At 37.1% G+C, this 18,555-nt stretch overlaps 4 protein-coding genes and 1 long non-coding RNA gene across 6 annotated transcripts in view; 2 read left to right on the top strand and 3 right to left on the bottom strand.

The window, feature by feature from the left end:
* Positions 1 to 4,151, bottom strand: part of LOC105165097 (LRR receptor-like serine/threonine-protein kinase FEI 1) — a 9,525-nt gene extending 5,374 nt beyond the window's left edge. The window contains exons 1-7 of the mRNA XM_011083971.2: positions 3,865 to 4,151; positions 2,511 to 2,742; positions 1,954 to 2,089; positions 1,247 to 1,318; positions 1,096 to 1,167; positions 643 to 714; positions 4 to 21 (exon numbers count right to left, since the gene is read on the bottom strand). Coding sequence (XP_011082273.1) covers positions 4 to 21; positions 643 to 714; positions 1,096 to 1,167; positions 1,247 to 1,318; positions 1,954 to 2,089; positions 2,511 to 2,604 — 464 coding nt within the window. The 5' untranslated portion in view covers positions 2,605 to 2,742; positions 3,865 to 4,151. The remainder of the gene's footprint in view (positions 1 to 3; positions 22 to 642; positions 715 to 1,095; positions 1,168 to 1,246; positions 1,319 to 1,953; positions 2,090 to 2,510; positions 2,743 to 3,864) is intronic.
* Positions 7,346 to 9,712, top strand: LOC105164978. Its single transcript, XR_848062.2, has 2 exons — positions 7,346 to 7,666; positions 9,347 to 9,712. It is a non-coding gene; the product is annotated as an uncharacterized LOC105164978 (long non-coding RNA).
* Positions 10,169 to 12,673, bottom strand: LOC105165096 (trihelix transcription factor GT-3b-like). Its single transcript, XM_011083970.1, has 2 exons — positions 12,184 to 12,673; positions 10,169 to 10,636 (listed from the first exon to the last, which is right to left on the bottom strand). Exons 1-2 carry the CDS (start codon positions 12,526 to 12,528, stop codon positions 10,169 to 10,171), a joined length of 813 nt encoding a protein of 270 aa, XP_011082272.1. The 5' UTR covers positions 12,529 to 12,673.
* LOC105164977 (26S proteasome non-ATPase regulatory subunit 10-like) lies at positions 13,925 to 16,870 on the top strand. 2 transcript variants are annotated; one of them, XM_011083832.2, is made up of 3 exons: positions 13,925 to 14,953; positions 15,983 to 16,158; positions 16,263 to 16,404. In XM_011083832.2, the coding sequence occupies exons 1-3, from the start codon at positions 14,831 to 14,833 to the stop codon at positions 16,285 to 16,287; spliced, it is 324 nt and encodes a 107-aa protein (XP_011082134.1). In that variant the 5' UTR covers positions 13,925 to 14,830; the 3' UTR covers positions 16,288 to 16,404. The 2 variants fall into 2 exon arrangements, with proteins under 2 accessions (XP_011082134.1, XP_011082133.1); XM_011083831.2 differs by having other exon boundaries at positions 13,932 to 14,953; positions 15,983 to 16,154; positions 16,263 to 16,870.
* Positions 17,564 to 18,545, bottom strand: LOC105164976 (F-box/kelch-repeat protein SKIP25-like; the record flags this gene model as incomplete). The annotated part of the gene is given in 3 exon segments (XM_020694230.1): positions 17,564 to 17,896; positions 17,898 to 18,521; positions 18,523 to 18,545. Coding segments are annotated over 3 exon segments (912 nt in total), but the record flags the coding sequence as incomplete, so codon positions are not given.

The following is an 18,555-nucleotide window of genomic DNA, read 5'->3' as shown; positions in this document are numbered from 1 at the left end:
CACTGAGAGCTTGAAAGATCCCTGAAAAAAGAAGCATAGGAAGAAAACGTCAACTTCGAGCAGTGTTAGCTGTACTGTCTGTATGTGCATTTTTAGGGTCACCAATGTTGAAGTCCCATCACATACAGTTGAAGATAACCAATAGCCAAACTTGCTACATTGACAGAGAATCAAAAGTATGAACTAATAACAGTTCTCATCAGAATTTCAACAGTATATTTTCATGGACCTTGGTTCAGCATAATCAACTGATAGAATCTAGTGCTGAGTGGATAAAACTTCAGTCTGATATTACATAAATTGGAATCAGGTCCATTGAAACCAACAATATATTAAGCTCATTTACTAGAGCGAGGTTTCTATGTTTTGTGTCCTTGCTTCAGATCTCATAACACAACAGCATAAAAGGAGTTTCTCATGGGGCATATAAAATTCCCTATTCCATCAATCTTGCAATACTTTTGAAAACATAATTAGCTATATTCACCAAGAAAATATTTGTTGAGAGCGTGGTTTTAGGAAACAATTGTTTTGTCCCACCAGGGATTTCCATTACAAGAGGACTCCAATAATACAGATGACAAAACTAAAAATTCAAGCACACAACAGTGGTAACGGAGAAATGGGAGTATAATTACTTACAGATTCTCCAGCTGAGAAAGGTTTCCTAATTCACTTGGAATCAATCCACTTAAGTAGTTACCCTGCAGAAATCTGCAAAAAATGGAAAGCAAGAAGTCAGACATGAACGAAACAAGAAAAAAAGATTTACACTGACACATAAGAGAATAAAATGAAGTAGAATAACTTGCAGTGTCTCTTAATCATTTTTGCTTGTCCTTCTATCACACAATGACTCGGAACCAAGAAGACAAATAAGGTCAGTCAAACAAAAAACACAAGAACTCTTTTTATCTTTGAAAATTCAAAAAATTTACACAACCAACAGTTTTCAAGGAAATTGTAGAAGACCCATCCTAGCATCACCTTGACATCAGTACTCTAGCTGCCGTTTTTGCATATTTTTTTGAAAATTTGATTGACTTTCAGTGTGTTCACTCTAGAAACGAAGAAAAGCCTACTCTATTGACTTACACTGATTGCAGCTGTGTACAGTTCCCCAGCTCTGGAGGGATTGCCCCGTATAAATTGTTGTCATGAAGAGCTCTACAAACAAGTAGTTCAACTCAGCATCAGCAGGAGGTTTGGTAAAGATGTGAAAGAATAAAAAGCAAAAGATGCATACAGAAATTGCAGGCTTTCTAGCTTCCCAATATCTGGTGATATAGGTCCACTCAACTTGTGGTTAGGGAGGCTCCTGCACCATTAAAGTATACCAATCAATTAGCAGTAAATTTATGCATAATGCAACTTCCATTAGATTGCATATCGATCTCCACATATTCACAATATGAAGGAAACACATAGTTTACCATTTGGGTACACAACAGAAGAGACAACTCTTTCTTGGATTGGTAGTCAATAAAATAATTATAATCACTACTATTTAAACTTTAAAGGCAAGTCTCTTACACAAGAAAATACTAACAATTTGGCAATAAGAGGTTTAGGGGTTAAATCAATTGTAATTTTAATGAGCCCAAAAAAGCAAATTTTATATGACTTTCAAGTTTAAGAAACACCTTTTTGCCAGTCAAACTTTTAAGGCATTGAGTGGAAAAGCCACTTGAGCTAATTTTTATATCAAACATGTATAGATGAAAAAGGAATATATCTTGCTTGGTTTCCTGAGATGTGTCATAAAGTGATGCATGAACTTTGAATGCAACAAAATAATCGAAGCACACCATACACTGGAAGCATGATATTTAAAAAATATACAAACTGGAAAATCCTTTACTTTTGGAATATATTCATAATTTTAGGTTATCCAGAAAGCAACGACCGCAGTTCATACAGGGAAAGACGTGAATGAAGTATCAAGGAACTTACAAGGCTGTGACTCTTTTCGACTTGAAGTCGCATTTTACTCCTTTCCATCCGCATGGATCCTCGTCCTCTGGTCTCCACTGAAGCAGAACTCCATCTGAATTAATGATGGCTGTCCTAAAGTTGACGAGAGCTTGACCTGCAAATCAAAAGCAAAGCATAAGCGTTCCTATTTCAAAGGTTAGGTCGCATGTAGGCCATCCACCAGAACTTGGGTACTACCCTTTCTTTTGCTAATTTGCACGGGTACACCACAAATTCTGCTGTATTAGAATCTGCCTGGTGCATCAACTTTCCAACACATTTCACCTCAACTTTTCAACACATCTCACCATTCAAATATAATCCAACAAAAAGTTCTGACAATGCTTTGTAATATGATAAAGAATCTGAATCTACTTGGTGAATGTAATGTAATAGTAGTATTTAGTATTCACCATTGTGTTTGTGTTTATACAGTTGTAATGTTTAGTCAAAGCCAAGTATCCTCTGCAGATCTACTCTCTCAACTACATAACGTGCTAGGAAAATGAAAATGGATATTAACTTAACCAGCATACCATCAGGACTCAGAGCCTCAAATTCTTTTGCAAGACTGTAAAGCAATAGGACGCATAAAAGCCACTGCCGAGAATTCACAGTGAAAATGCCCATCGTGGCTCACGTCAAGCATAATAAGGTTGATACAAATCATCAGATGTATGAAGCTGTACAATTATTCCACTGGACATGTGGTAACTAAGTTGATCACGCCATAGAGTGGCCACTTTAAGAATTATAAGAGAGTACCTCCTGTATAAGAAATTTAAGTTATTAGTTCATATAAATTAATAATGAAGAAAATGGAAATGAAATTTCAATAAGAATGCAGCAAGCTGATGCATCAATGTAGGCAAAGAAGAATTCCATCCTTGCTGATAATATTCTGAGAGTCATGACCAGGGAGGGATACCCAGCTGTAATTCAAGCACAGTTGTTCCAGCTAAAGTTTGTCTTAGTAGTTTTATAAGACAGATTCTACAGCACGGGGCCAAAGAAGTGGTTAATGCATTACAATATAAGAACGAAATCTCCCTCCACATAACAGAACCAAACACAATGCGAGAAAAAAGCAGTAAGGCAATATCTGCCTACTGATAAACGTGAAATAGCAAGCTGTAACAGCCTACATTTTGTGCTATCTTAACAAGGTTATCTGAAAAACTTAAACATCACTGCTGAGCTAAGATCAGTAGATTTTTCAGGAATGGGTCTATCTACTCTAATTTTGATGGTCTGCCAATCTGATGCCAAGTAACTAAAATAACATGGGCTTTTGCAGATTGAAACTCACATGTTTTACAGACATTTCTCCTAGTTTTCTAAAAGAGAAAAATTATCTTAAACCCTCTCTTTCACTTCCCTTTCTCATCTTGAGAGAGCAACATCAATTTGAATGGGAAACTTTGTTCACCAGTATATAACACAGATTCCAGTTTTCTCCTCCTCCAAAGCAATAGATTCTCCTTGTTTCTAAAACTTGTGTGCGCACAAACTTGGAACAGAACCAAGGCTCAATTTACATGCGATCAAAACATATATACCAAACAGCTTAATCTAGGATGCTCGTGCATACCCATTACTTGTTCTCCCATCAAAGCTCATATTTCATCGACATTTCCCCAATTCAACCGAACTGCATCATCAAAAGCCACATCCATAATCAACACCCAGAAACACAAAGCACAAGCACCTTACAGCTTTGGATTGGCTTCAACTAGCCACAACTAAATTCACTTAATCCCCAAACACAAGCCTATATGTTTTTACAACTTTGGGCTATCTTCCACCCAGAAAATTACGGCCATACTTAAATTTCAGAATGACACTAGCGATTTTCAGTAAAAAAATAAACAAAAACAAGAAGCAAAATACCTTGAGGTGGCAGCAGTAGCAGCAGATTTGATCTGTGCAATTTCAGCTCAACTAAGAGAGAGAAAGATAGAGAGAGAGGGGGGCACAAGGAAATTGAGAGTTGAGCTGTAAAGTTATGTAATGGCAACAAAAAATTAAAGGCCCTCTTTCTCTCACTAGAATTATATGCGTGTGTATATATATATATTATATATATCTATCTGCGTATGTATGTATGTATGTGCGCAGTAGGGAGTGGAGGAGAGTGATAGATTTGAGTGAAAGAGGTTTAGAGAGAGAAAGAGAGAGAGAGAGAATAGATGCTCGAACTAAAAGGGCAAATGAGTAGGAGGAGCCAATGAGGGTGGAGTGGGCCGGCACGTGCCATTGCGACATACCGCACGTGCGACCGACGCCGCGTGTTGTGGTGGAGAGCTGGAGATTTTGGTGACGGAATGCGTGACCGAATTTACTAATTTGGTCCTCTATCACTATTATGACCATTCAACATCAAATGGTAATTTAGTATAAAGCAATTTTTTTTTTTAAATAAAAAATATGCCTTATGTTTGGGTTTGTTTTTGGGCCATCTCAGAGATGGCCCAAAATGAATGTAATGTTTGGCATGCAGTGTTTTACCCATTTTTATTTCATTTTTAGGTGTTTTTGTAATAATAGTGGGGAACAAAACTGACTGTTTTCATTTACAGCAGAAGATTTTCTCTTTCCTCTCTTGCAGAAATCGCCTTTCCTCGTAGAAATCGCCCTTCACCTCTGTTCATCGTCTTCCTTCTTCTTCAGATCTATACCGTTCTTGATCCCATATTGGATGATTATCTCCTGCTCTTCAGCCCATTTTTCTCCAAACAGAGAAAAAGGCAGAGGTGGTGGAGGCTGTGCAGGGACGAGTGTGACTCCAGAAGGGCATCTCTTGGGGAGTACTTGGAGGTGGAGAGGAGGTTCGGGGACGGCGGTGGTGCTGGCGGACCGGCTGTGGAGCTCGAGGAAGGGCTTGTTCAGGAGCTTCCAAGAAATGGGCGGGCTTTATTTGCCGACGGGAGGGTCCTGCCTCCGATTGATATGGTGGAAGAGTCGTCGCCGGCCGCTGCGGCCGGGCTTTGTAGATTCTCAACGGTGGAGCGGTGGTGTAGTTTAGTGTAATGTTGTGTTGTAGTACACTGAAATAGTGCCCTTTTTTCCTTTTTCCTTTTGCCTTTTCTTTTTCTCTTTATTCTTATTATATTTATCCCAATATATTATCTTCACCTTTCGCCATCTCAAAATTAGGGTTGTCAATTAAGCCTTGTTTGGTCTTGCAATTGAACAATTCAAATTTAAATTTCCAGTACAAGAACAATTTTAATGCTATTTAATTTATTTTTTAATAATTATTTTTATGATCAATTCCATCCGAGTAATATTTTTTTATAAAAACTATATTTTTAATTTTTAATTCCACAACAATCATTCTTTACTTAATTATCCTTTATGTTTAACTCTAATATGTATTTGTATAATTAATTCAATTATTTTTAATTTTTACTATAATCTGCATTGATATAACTTATTATAAAATTATTGATTAAAATGGCATAATTATTTTTTCTAAAATTAATCATTTCAAAACCAAACGCATACCCATATTGCCAGTTGGGATGTTGAGGAACAGGTAGCTCGTGGGGATGGTGGCCCACGATTGGCGCGCAATATTTCATTAGCGCCACGTAGAAGTTTGGACATGGATTCGGGAGTTGGCGGGATCGGGTCATGGACAGATTACATTCGTCGCTTTGGCGTGCAATCCGACCGTGGAGCGGGTCATGGACAGATTACATTCGTCGCTTTGGCGTGCAATCCGACCGTGGAGGCCATTCGCATAGTGAGGTAGACAGTATAGCACGCTCGCGGCGACCAACCGGAATTCCACCACGTTGACGTGACGGTCCTTAAGTATTAGTGGTGTTGTAGAATATGTGAGCCAGTCACTTGTTGTCATATGTTAATTAGTGGTGTTGTAGAATATGTGAGCCAGTCACTTGTTGTCATATGTTAATTATAAAGTTAACGGGAACATGGTTGTGTGCGTCATTTATCATTCAATGACTTAAGGGTTTCATTATCATAGTTTAATTGGACAATACGCCGTATTAATCCAAAATATATTTTTCAAACCATTGCAATCTGTAGTTATAAATTATATTTAGTTAATATTGGATTATGTGGATCTTCAAATTATAAAAAATTGAAGGATGCATTAGAGAGTTGATATACATGTTAGATGTATAATATTTTCTTTGGTGATGTTTGTATTTTTTATTTTTAAATGCAAATACATTTTATTTTAACCACTTAATATTTTGTACGTAATATTTTCTACATCATTGGAATAATTAAAAAATTTTAAAAAATACAAAATAATAGAAAAATTCTATGCGATTAATTCATATATTACATTATTTGAATAATATATTTAAATTTATCACCTCGAACAGAACGTCTAACAAAAAATATTGTTAATCCATTACTAGAGTGCATTTAATTATTTATAAAAGTGTATCTACATAAATTATTTTTTTTACATTTCCATACATATATAATTAGAAAATAAAATTTATTTTAATCCATTCACAACTAAATAAATTAAATATATTTTTATACATATATATATATAAATATATACAAAAGAGACATGATTTGACAATTAACAGTACCTTTTGTCTCCCACTACCCAACATCAAACATACCATACTTATTTTATATTATCTCCAAAAATAAATCCAAACATACACACTATCTCTAACTTATTTTTATTTATCTTTATTTTTCTCTCTCTATCTCCACAAAATACCCTAAAACAAGTTAAAAACAAAACCAAACATTATGATGGGGTTTTAAAGTTTTAATTAATTCAAGTATTTTTCTTTAGGAAATTTAAACTGTTATGAAATAAAACATTGAAATTAAGATACTTGCTTATATTATCGCCCCCCGAGGAGTTTGGGGAGAGCACAATATTAGGTTTTGAGAGACGATGCCAAATAATGCACTTATGATTCAATAAGTATTTCATTATTGTTCGTTTTAATTTTTATATGAATTTTATACCCTTATGATTTTTTAAATAAAGCAATTTACCTCCCTACATAAGGAGGTAAATATGTAGGGAGGTAAATTGCTTCATTTTAAAAAATATAGAGGGAGTAAATTGTTCTATTTTTTTTATAAAGAGGTAATGTGCTCATTTTCAATATCACAGGGGATAAATTGTTATTCACCCTAAGATAATATGAAGAATAAGGGGTTTAAAAAGTTAAATAAATGGGGTTAAATTGTGGCTCATAAAAGTTTGGTAGGAGACCATATTTGGGGCAAAAAATGGAACGAAATCAGTTTTGGGAAAGTCACGGACTTAATTTACAAAAAGAAAATACTAGGGGACTGAATTGACAATAAACCAAAGTTTTGGACCAAATCCACGTTCTTGGTTTTTCCCTTTTCCATCCATCATTTGCTTTAGGAAACTGTTTTCCGGCATACCAATGGTGACCACGCGTTGACACGGGCCATCCCCATTTCTCTTTCACAAGCCGTTTTGCATACATTTCTCTCGCTTTTTACGCGACGAAGCGGCCCGGATTCTACCGCCTTCATCGCACTCACCAGGAACCCAGGAAAGTGAGGAGAATCGAGGGAAAAAGAAATGACAAGAGGAAAACAGAAGATCGAGGCGCAGAGGAAGAATGCGGAGAAGAACCAGAAGCCCAAAGGGTCGCAGCTCGAGGCCCGTGCCGTTGGTCTCAAAGTCGTCTGCCCCATTTGTAAAGTAATATAACCGTCTAATCAGGGTTTATGTTTACGTGTTTGTTGAAATATCTGTGTGTTCAAATTCTATGGAGATTATTTGATTTTTGGATATTCGTACTTGTATTGGTCTATATTTGATGGGTTTCCGTTAAGGTATTGGTTTCTGAATTGTATTGACGGTAAAGATTAATTGGATAGTTGTTTGCATATCTTGATTAATCGATCAGTTGTTTGTACTTAATAATTTCTTATGGGGTCAAATTAGGCAAGTGAATTTCTTCAAATGGAGATGGAAGTATTTTATTATGTGTTTGTAAGATCTACTAGTAGCAAGTCAGAGATGAGTTTATTAGGGTATGGACTGGTTTTAACCCTAGGACAGCACGCCAGGCAACGGGTTGCTAGTGGAAACATTCTTGTGATTTAGAAAGAAGGTTGTGATATGTAGCCTGAACAAAGTTTTCGACATGATGTTCGATGAAGAAAATCGACGAAGTTATAGGCCCTAAATTGTGACCTAATTGATGAGAATCTATTGATGGTTGATCTTGTGTGCTTGGTTGACACCCATAAAAGAGTTGTAAAAGCAAACCAATCATTTATTTCTTTGCTTTTCTCTTATTAGATGTAATTCAAATGTAGGTTCTCTCCGGCTGTTACTAAATGTTTTATCCTCTTATTTCGAGGATTCTTAGTAAAGATTACTTTCACTTCCCAAAACCAGACCTCAATCACATTAAAGGGCACCACTGTCTTAGTTCCTTGAAGTCTTTCCACATCATAGGACCGTCTTTCAATCCCTCTGTCTACTCTGGTAATAGATGGCATTATATCAGTATTTGTGCTTTCTAAAGAGGTGAACATAAACGAGTAGAAAATGAACAAATGTTCAACACATCAAACATTTCTTAATGTAATGTAAGTACTCTTTTTGCTCATAATCGCATCTTTGGGGCATCCTTTTCTAATTGACCCCGGCTTAGCCAATTTTGCATGAGAAAACTTGCTTTATGATGTAAAATTTTGAAGCGTCCGTTTGGGATTTTCTCAAGCGCCAAGAAAGGTTAATAAGTTCTATTTCTCTAATTTCCCATGCCTTTGGCTTAAACAATATTTTCTTTGTAGCTTCAAAAACAGTATTTTAGGCAGACTACCTAAGAGTTTGGTTAAGAAAGAGGTAAAAAGGGACTTTTGCAGATTTGGATACATGCTCTCCTGTATTAGCATTATTTTTCCTTTAGGAATTATATGGCGTTTATGTCTTAACCAAGTCATGTCTTCTCTTTGTAGGCTGTCCTACCATAGCAAGTTACAACTTAAGGTGGTTCTTGGTTTACCGGACACCAAAATATAGCTCAATTGACTTTTTTCTTTTCCATGCTTATGATAATGATAAATTAAAGGGACTATACTCATAATAACTGGTGGCATGATTCATGTAACTTTTAGGAGTATCTTACTGTGGATTTTATTTACTTGTGGTTAATGGTTTTCATGGCACTTTTGACAAAAAGTACTTCATTAAAGTTTGCTTTGACTGAGCTCCTACTCAGCTTTCTCCACTTGACTTTATTGACCTCATTATGGCAGCTTAGAACTTAGGATGCTTACTTTGTTCTTTCATTAAGAATTGCGTAGAGCAAATATGATTCCTTATGCAATCATGACTTTATCGCTAACATTTGGTTGGAACTATCAGGTTCAGCTAGCAAATCATAATCAGCTCATCGATCATTATGGCTCCAAGCATCCAAAAGAAAAGCCTCCAAGCAACTCAGAATAACAGCTTCTCTGCTCTGGTGCCTTCAAAATGTAATTAGACTCTCAAAGTTCTGGATCAAATGGAAGAGTTCTTATGCTCTTTGTTTGGAATGTAAGAGAATGTAAACTTTACGCCACCCCTACCCTCGATCCTTTCCTTTCCATTACTCAGATGAAGCATACTAGAAACAGACCAATAAACTGTACAATTTGTTTTCTTTTTGTGGGTTTATATCAAGCTGTTCTGGAATAATATCAGTTGATGCTTTGTTATATTGCCCGATAATAGTGTCTTGAGCAGCTATCCTTCTGGTTTCCAGAATGTTTTCCTTTACCATACAGCAATATTGTGACTGGCGAAACTTTTACAAGAATACAAACTATCTGCTGCTAAAAGATATAGTTCAAAAACAGGAAATAACTGGCCTTTCCAATAAATGTAGTTCCAGAAAAATTCAACAGTCTGTCTGTAAAAGTCACCAACTAAACGAAAAAAGCAGAAAAGAAGTTTCTATCATAGCTGAAAATCCAGCGTCTCTGTATAGTTAGCACAACAATTACCTCTTCGGACTTGTTACTATTTGATGCTATGATATAGGACTTAAGAGGATTTACTATTTGATGGTATGATATAGGACTTAAGAATCCTCTTCACGAATCAATTTGTTCAGCAGTGTTGTCAATAGGGCATCCCTTTTCTCCGCTCGGCTCTCTTCTCTCTGTCTCCGTTGTTCTTCCCTCTCCCGCCAAGCTTGTTCCATCACCAGCCTCTCTCTCTCAAGTTTCTCCATTTTTTCGCGCCATTCTCCCTTTCTTGAGCACATTTCTCCATTGACTCCTTCCACTGCATATCAATCCTCTCTTGCTGTTCGATGAAACTTTGCAGCATCTCCTGTATGCTAGCAAGGATACTGTCATTATTATTTAATTGTTTCTCCAGTTGTCCAGTTTTTCGTTTCTTTTCTCCACCAGCCTTCCTCTTCGGAGCAACTGTCCCTGTTTCAGCTTGATCAATACCAGTCTCTTCTTCATCGTCTCGTTCTTGTGAGTATTCTTCGTGGGATCGATCTCCAGAAATGTTTTTAAGTCTCTTCCTTCCTTTCAAGGAACCGGTTTCCAAGTTGGGCTGAGCATGTTGCATTTTATTCTCTCTTGTTGTAAATAGCGCATGCAGCTCGTCAAAAAATGGACACTGTCGACCATTGTCTGGATCAGATGCGTCTTGCCCCTGTATTATAAACACATATCAACCTTATGATCTATAGATCTGAACTTTGATAAGATATAATCTGCGTTTTTTATCACATTGGGGTTTGGTAACAAAAGATCCAAACAGATGATTCTCTAAAGCTACGACAAAATTTTGGTTCTTTAAGAGCCCCAACCACAGACCTAACGTTACATTCTCAATTTTGTTCGTTTTAAGGAAATCCAATCACACTTCCCCAACAAAAAACATCTGCAGAATAACAATTTTTAACTGTGAACTTCACTGTAAAGTAACAGCCAGGAACCAAGCATAGCTACATTACATCAAGCCACAATGTTAACGCTGAGAAGAGCCAGCCCTTGTAGGAAAACCACTCCCTCTCTCTCTCTCTCTCTCTCTATATATATATATATATATCAATGATGCACCATACTTCTGACTTCTATATTTCGCACATATAAATTTGTTTGACTGACAACATAAACTTCCACGTAACACCGCAAGTAGTAAAGCACCGGTGTAATAACATATCAATATTACTATTTATAATCACAAAATCCAACACGACACCACATTAATTTCAGACGGCATTTTCTTACAAGTCGCGTGCAGGCTCGCATAGGACCATAACTCATACAATTATATCATGAGAACTACTGTTTTGTCTTCAGAGTTGAACTCATGAAATCGTTACACAAAGACAAGACTCCATATTCCGTTCTCACCACGTGGTTCACATTCAAACATGACATGATCTTGACGAATCTCACCAAAAAACGAACATTCACAACATACGGACAGGACCCTTCTCTAGACAATCTCACCAAAGCTAAATCTCAAACAAGTATACACCATGGATCAAAAACCAGAAAATGAAAAGAAAAAGTACTGCTACTCATTTCACAGACGAATTCAATCTTCATGCAAGCGGTTCTCCCTCTCGGCTCTACAATAAAATGTTCACTTCCATCAACTAGTTTTGTCCATGAAATTCAAGATATTTGGATTTGTAAACAACAACCTCTTCCTTACCATCCAGTCATAAATTTTTGGACAAACTCTTAAACACTCCCAAGAAAACAGAACTGTAAAAGCACAGATCCCTGTCACTAGATGCATATAAAATACAAAATTATATACATTCCGGCAGATAAACTAATTTCTCAAATTGGAATTCAAATTCCATCATCCAACACCAACCTCTCAGAAAGAATAAATTTTACCAGAGAAAGCCAATACATGAAATTAATTTACAGCAATAAATGCGAACATATTACATAGAGCAACAATTATGTAATTCACACAAAATTTTAATGAATCTGATTTTGGCAACACAATTCCCAATTTATTACAACACATAACACAGTCACTCGGATTCACAAACCATTTATCTCAAAATTTCATAAACTTGGTTTCATCAACAAACACATCAAATTCAAGATTCCAGGACCACGCTACCAAAAGAAATTTGGAAAAGAACTAAGGAAAGCCCATCACAGATCACATGCATGCATGCATATATAATCCATCAAAAAGCATCAGAGTTACATGTGAAAAAATACCACCTTGTATCTGCTAACAAGATTCTTCCACTTGCATTTGCACTGATCAATGGTTCTTCTGTAGCCCTTCTCCCTCATTCTATTGGCCACCATTTCCCACAAATTCTTGTTCCTCTTCGTCGTGGTGAAGCCCCATTCAATCTGAGCCCTGATTTCAATCAAGTCCCTTGTTTCTTGATTGCTCCATTGAGGGAACCTCTCGTCTCTCCTTGGAAACTCATCATCATCACCACCGCCAGCGGCGGAGAAAGGTGGCAGGGGGATGGGGATCATGATGGGGTGGTGGAGGGGGTAGGGGATGATGGGGTTTCTTCGGGTGTCACTGAAATTTTCAGGATTATTGTACATCGTGTGTTAAAGGCTTAGCATCAGTGAAGAAATCCACTGTTTGTTTAATGGTGGTGGGGTTGGGGGGATTTGATTTGAAGTCAATATTTCAGGTAGACAAAGACTGCATCTTTCTTTTTTTCCACTGCTTTCTGACAGTGAACAAGGGAAGAGAAAGTCTTATGAAGAGTTTTGACTGTCTGAAACGGATATTTATAGGAACAAATCTAGGGCCACCAGTGTCAGAAAATTGCCATAATCATTTAAAGACATGGAAATAAACAAAAATAAATTTACAAAAAATAAAGTCATTTAAAAGATTACATAATTTCTCTTGATTTTAATGAATTTGAAATTATTAATTTTAAACCCCCTGAAAACATATTCTTGTTTGAATTATTCTAAATTCGAATTATCTTCAATTATTCAACTCTATCTTTTAATTATATTTTATTGAATAATTTAAATTATTTTAATATGAAGTCTGAAATTATTTTTCAAATCAAAATCAATCAATCCAAATATATTTTTAGTGACTGCATCATAGTACGGGCAATCAACTCTTCAGTGAATTAAGATTTAAGAAATAAAATTTAATATTTTGCCTTCAGTACGTTTTTATAATTTACGAAAATAATTAAAAATACCATTGCGGGAGACTTTTTTTTAGTTCAAAAAATGTATATGATCATTGGCTGATTTTTCTATTATGAATTAATGTTTTTTATATTTTATTTATTATTCAATATATACACATTGTACATGTAAGATTTATGTCATCATCACATGCCAATTATTGTAAATATTTGTAACCAATATATTAAAACAATGTTTTTTACAAATATATTATTATACATTAAATTCAGTATTATTTTGCAGTAGTAAACCGTAATTGTAGGTGCAGCAGTAAATTTAAACAATTAAAATAAAAATTATATGTCATATTTATTAAAAAAATTAATCTAATTGGACTAATCCACTAGCCCAAATCAGAACCAAGTGGTCCTGGGCCATTGAGATGGGTCTATTACTGGTATTGGTACTTGGGACTGACTTAGGATTAGCCTGTTATTTTATTAGACCAATATAGTACTGTATACGATCAATATAATTTAATCCATTGTGCATCTTGACCTCCGAGCAATAGACATTAAAGCTATTAATTGATTAATTTTTCACCTTAGTGCACATGACTTACGTGGGTTATCCATAGTTAATTTTAATGTCAGTTAGTTTGGGGTTTCTATAGAACGTTTTTTCTTTTTTTTTTTTAAACAAATTTTAAACGAAAATGTGGTTAGATTTAAAATTTTATGAACTACGAGGTTAATTTAAAATAATCCTACATTATGGGATTAGTTTTGCTATTTTGCCTTTCACGGTGACCGTAGAATGTTCACATAATCCTGGGGTAGGCGAAACCCGAAATTACGTATTCGAAATCGCGCAACGACTTCAGTTCAGACGTACTTGTTTATATTCGTGCAGATCGAAGAGTCGGGATTCTCTACGCCATTTCCTCTCCTTGCCTGCTGCCTAGGGTTTGCTCCACCCCTCTCTCCCTTTCCATCTCTCTCTGTCTCTCTCTCTCCCCCTTCCTACAAGGATATTGTATGTGCAAGATTCATAGATGCGACCGCCTAATAGAGTCCAGTTCTGATAGGTTTCAGATACTCTATCCGTATTCGAGATTTCTTTCCGTTTAATTGATTTCAGGATTAGGGCATTAATTATGATTATCTCTGTTAAATTTCGATTTGCGTCGTCATTCAGTGTGAAGCTCACGGACAATCTCCGCGTCTTTGGCCCTGGTTTGAATCCTTTTGCCCCATATAACATGGCCAATCATTCCTCTCGCTAAATTTTCTGGGAAGATCATGTAAAAGGATTTCATTATAGGAAAGAAGCTCTCAAGTTTCAGGTCTTTTGTCGACATTGCTTTAAGAAGTATTCAGAAACGTCTTCTGTCCTGAAATTGGAAGATAAGATCAATACTTAATAGAAAATCGTTAAGTTCTCTGTCCCGAGTATTCTGTGTATCTTGGGTTCCTTTTTGGGGGGGATTTTGGGTGTTTGAAAGGGGGATATTTGAGATTGAGATCTTCTACACTTTAATTTTAGGTGTAAACTGTTTGTTTTCTTGAATTAGCTGAGTAAGTCTTGTCTTTGTAGTTTAAGGTCGTGAATAATGTAAAAGGGTGTTTGGTTTGAGACTTTAGCTTCTGAAAACCTAAGTGTTGGGTATTGAAGTTTGTGGGTCTTTAGTATATAGAAACTGAGTTTGTTTTTGCCATCAAAAGAGAGAGAAAATATATATCCATCAATGCCGGAGTTTGAGGTGGACTCCATTAGGGGGAGGCGGAGATTGATTAGGTCGGGAGGAGATAGGGATGATCGAGGCTGGACCTTGCTCCACATCTATGCTTCGAAGGGTGACCTCAAAGAGGTATGACTTTTAACCTTTCCATCGTAAGTTTTATTATAATGTTGGGCCATTGTGATGTTTCTAGATCAGTTTGATTTTGTTAGGTTTGGTGCTCTATTGATTTTAGCTTCTCATCCTGATTAGAAATGGCAGAATTAGTTCATGAAAAGGATTCTTAGGATAAACATGGCTTTAGGGAACCTGCTAGTATTAGTTACTATTCAAGCAGAGCATGTGGTCTGGCATGCAAAAGTGAAGACAGGTTGCTTGGTATCAGTAATATGTAGTTTTTCAGAATCCAACAATTTACAGGAGTGGATACAGGCTTAACAATCCTCTCTGCTTCTATTATGATATATCGATATTTCTGTCCTGCTCCTACTTTATCTTGATTTTTGTTCGTAGTGTTTATCTCGGCTACTTTCCAACATCTATGTTCATGCTTTCGGAGACAAACCAGTGTGTTTGTGTGAACAGCTTCTGGAAAGAGCTTTTCAAGTGTCTTAGTAGAAAACCCTTGTGGAATGAGAAACTATCTTCCTGAAGAATCAGAGTATTAGATAGAAAGAGTTCGAAAAAGATTCTTACTGCCTCTATTGTGGGGCAGGAATATATGATGGTGAATGACCTGGCATGAATCCTTGTGCGTTAGCAACATGTCAGTAAACTTCTAGTCTTGATGCACCTGATATATTTAGGTTAAAGAGAAAAGGTAGATTAAGTATTTTTTTGATGTTGTTAGGCTCATCATATGTGTTATCTCATTTTCCTCACATGTGTTGCTGTTTTGCTAGCCATCAAATTCAGTAGTAGGTTACCAGGTGTTTTATTAGGTAAAAAAAAGAATATTTCTTTGCTCCCCATGTTGATGAACGGAAGTAACTGCTTCTGAACTTGATTTATATTACCGTTTTTCTATTATATGATTGATTTTTGTTGCTGCTATTGCTCAGTTTCTTCTGTCCTGTTACTTTTTAACATTTTCTTGGTGATATTCTTAATTCATTCATCGTCTTTTATATTACAGAGATCTTTTCCATTATTCTGCAGGTGAAACGGCTCCTTGATGAAGGAATGGATGTTAATGTGGCTGCTTGGGGCCCAAAATCGCACGGCGTGACCCCTCTCCATCTTGCTGCTAAACGCGGACATCTTAAAGTTATGGATGAATTGCTAGAGCGTGGTGCTAACATTGATGCACGAACTAAGGGCGCATGTGGCTGTGTGTATATTTTCTTCAGAGCTTGAATGTCTATGTATAAAACAAATAAGAGGCAATTCTATTGGTTCTCTTGTGTCTTCACTTCATCTTTGTTTTTATTTGATACAGGGACCCCACTCCACAATGCAGCTAAAGAGAGGAACAAGAAAGCAATTAAATTCCTGGTTGAAAATGGGGCATTTTTGCCTGATGACATAAATGATACAAGGTTCAATCCACCTATCCACTACTGTCCTGGTCTTGAATGGGCATATGAAGAAATGAAGCGCTTACAACTGGATAGTTATTCATCGAGTGAGACATCTTGGAGCTCGGATAACTGATACGTGCCCTCGTTGATGCTTCTATCATACTATATCTGGAGATGTTTCTATCAGGGCCATCAGGCTATATATGGACAAAATATGGTTTCTCTGCAGTTAGCCTGCATGTTTGTCAATTCATGTGAGCTCGACTTGTCTGCTCTATATGGTTCTAGTGACCAGTTACTCAGTATTTGTGTTTGGTTTAGAACATGTGTTCTGGTTATTGTGTGTGCTTTCAGTCTCTTGCGAGTATATCTCGGTACCTATTTGTGCAGGTGTCTTCTCAGTACTTGATTGTTGAGCGTCCTTGATGAGAAGCATTCTGTTTGAAAAAACCTCTATGTCGCAGTTTGTATTATGGTGATTAAAGTGGTCAATAAATCGACTGTGAGTCAAACCTGGTTTGCAACATGTTATGCTCTCTCTCTCACACACACACACACACACTCAAACACAGTGACACAGTCAGATTGATTTATAATTAGTGTAGGATTGAAGCTTAGATTATCTTCGTTCGTGTCATTCTTCATAAGTATGGGTTATTTACTTTGAGTAGCAATTTGATTTTGGTTTTAAAACTAATAATTTTTCGTATTTTCCTTGTCTTCAAAAGATAAATGGAGAAGAGATATTGCAATAAACTCAACCATGCAATTCGTGCTCCATATAATCCCCAGATAAAATATGCATTTTCTCGTGGAATATTAATGCACCAATTTGTGGAATGATCAGTAGAAGTTCCAGTTAAACATCACAAGCTGGCATATGGATGATTTACTTTTAACTTTTTTGATTTAACGAAGTCTGTGGGCATATACTCATCAATCACAATAATATAGTCATTTTCTGGGAGACATTCAAGATATCAATTATCGAATATGATTATTCGTCATTTTTTGGTTCAAACTTCCACAAATATTAATTCAGTAAAATAGAACCTCAATAATATAAATTTTAGGATCGATCGTACTAAATAAATCTTAAAATATACATTTATTATGTGATTTATAACAGCATTTATAGTACAAATATATTACTCTTGCCATATTATTAATTTAGATCTGTTCAAATTTAATTTGGATTAGAATTTTTCAGAAGCCAAAGTAAATTATGAATTTTTACATGAGCAAATAAATAAATAAATACTATACTTGTATATTAAACTAATGGGATCAAATATCCGAATAGCTTAATCTAGGCAAGATATGAATTCCAACTCCTTGAACTCCTGCTGGAGCCTCCACCATCCACAGTCTCGCCGGAGGCACTGCCGCCACGTCCACCACCGCAATGCTGCCACCATCAGCACACAGTACGCACACTCTCCTTCCTGCCGCCGCCATTTGCTGAGCCCCTTTAAGCTTCTCGTTCTCTAACACCCCCACCCACGCGTCCTTCACGTGATCATACTTTTTCAGCCAACCCTTCAACTCGTCCGTAGAGAGTCTCCTCCTCCATCGCCGCCGCGGGACCCCTCCACCCCGCTAGCATCCCCTCCGGCATCTCCTCCCACGACTCACTTTCCACGTCGTAGATTATCCCTTGCTTCGCTGCGGCGCCTTTCACGTTCACCATGCACAATTTCCCCTTCCATCCGACGGCGTCGATCGCTTCCCGGCTAAATTTACAGTCCCTAAGACTTCCCATCTTTTCCCACCGCCACCGCTGCCGGTGTTGGTGGTGACGCTGAACATTGAGGTCCCACTTCTCAAACGACCTTGCGACGTCTTTGTCGTAGTGAGAGCCGATTCCGCTCGCCACGTAGACGACCCCGCGGCACGTACCAGCGGCGCACCATCGGCGTAGGGCAGAGAGCGGGGGACCGTGAGTCCACTTCTGAGATATAGAGTTGAAAACTAGGGGTTGGGATAAGGCAGGACGGAAATGGTCGGAGGTTGCGGCGAGGACGATGAGATTGGCGGAAACGACGACAGCTTGGATGGGAAACTTATGCGAGACGAAGGAGGGGTGGCGGAAGAGGAGGGGCCGCAGCGGCGGATGAGGGAGGGGAAGCCATTTACGCAATATGGGATCAAAGGAGGAGAAGTGTATGGAATTTGAGAGATGAGATTGGATTCCAGCTGGTAAAATAAAAA

Source organism: Sesamum indicum, linkage group LG6 (genome assembly GCF_000512975.1).
Source record: "Sesamum indicum cultivar Zhongzhi No. 13 linkage group LG6, S_indicum_v1.0, whole genome shotgun sequence".
In the NCBI taxonomy this organism is placed as follows: Eukaryota; Viridiplantae; Streptophyta; class Magnoliopsida; order Lamiales; family Pedaliaceae; genus Sesamum; species Sesamum indicum.
This window is presented reverse-complemented; position numbering and strand designations above follow the sequence as displayed.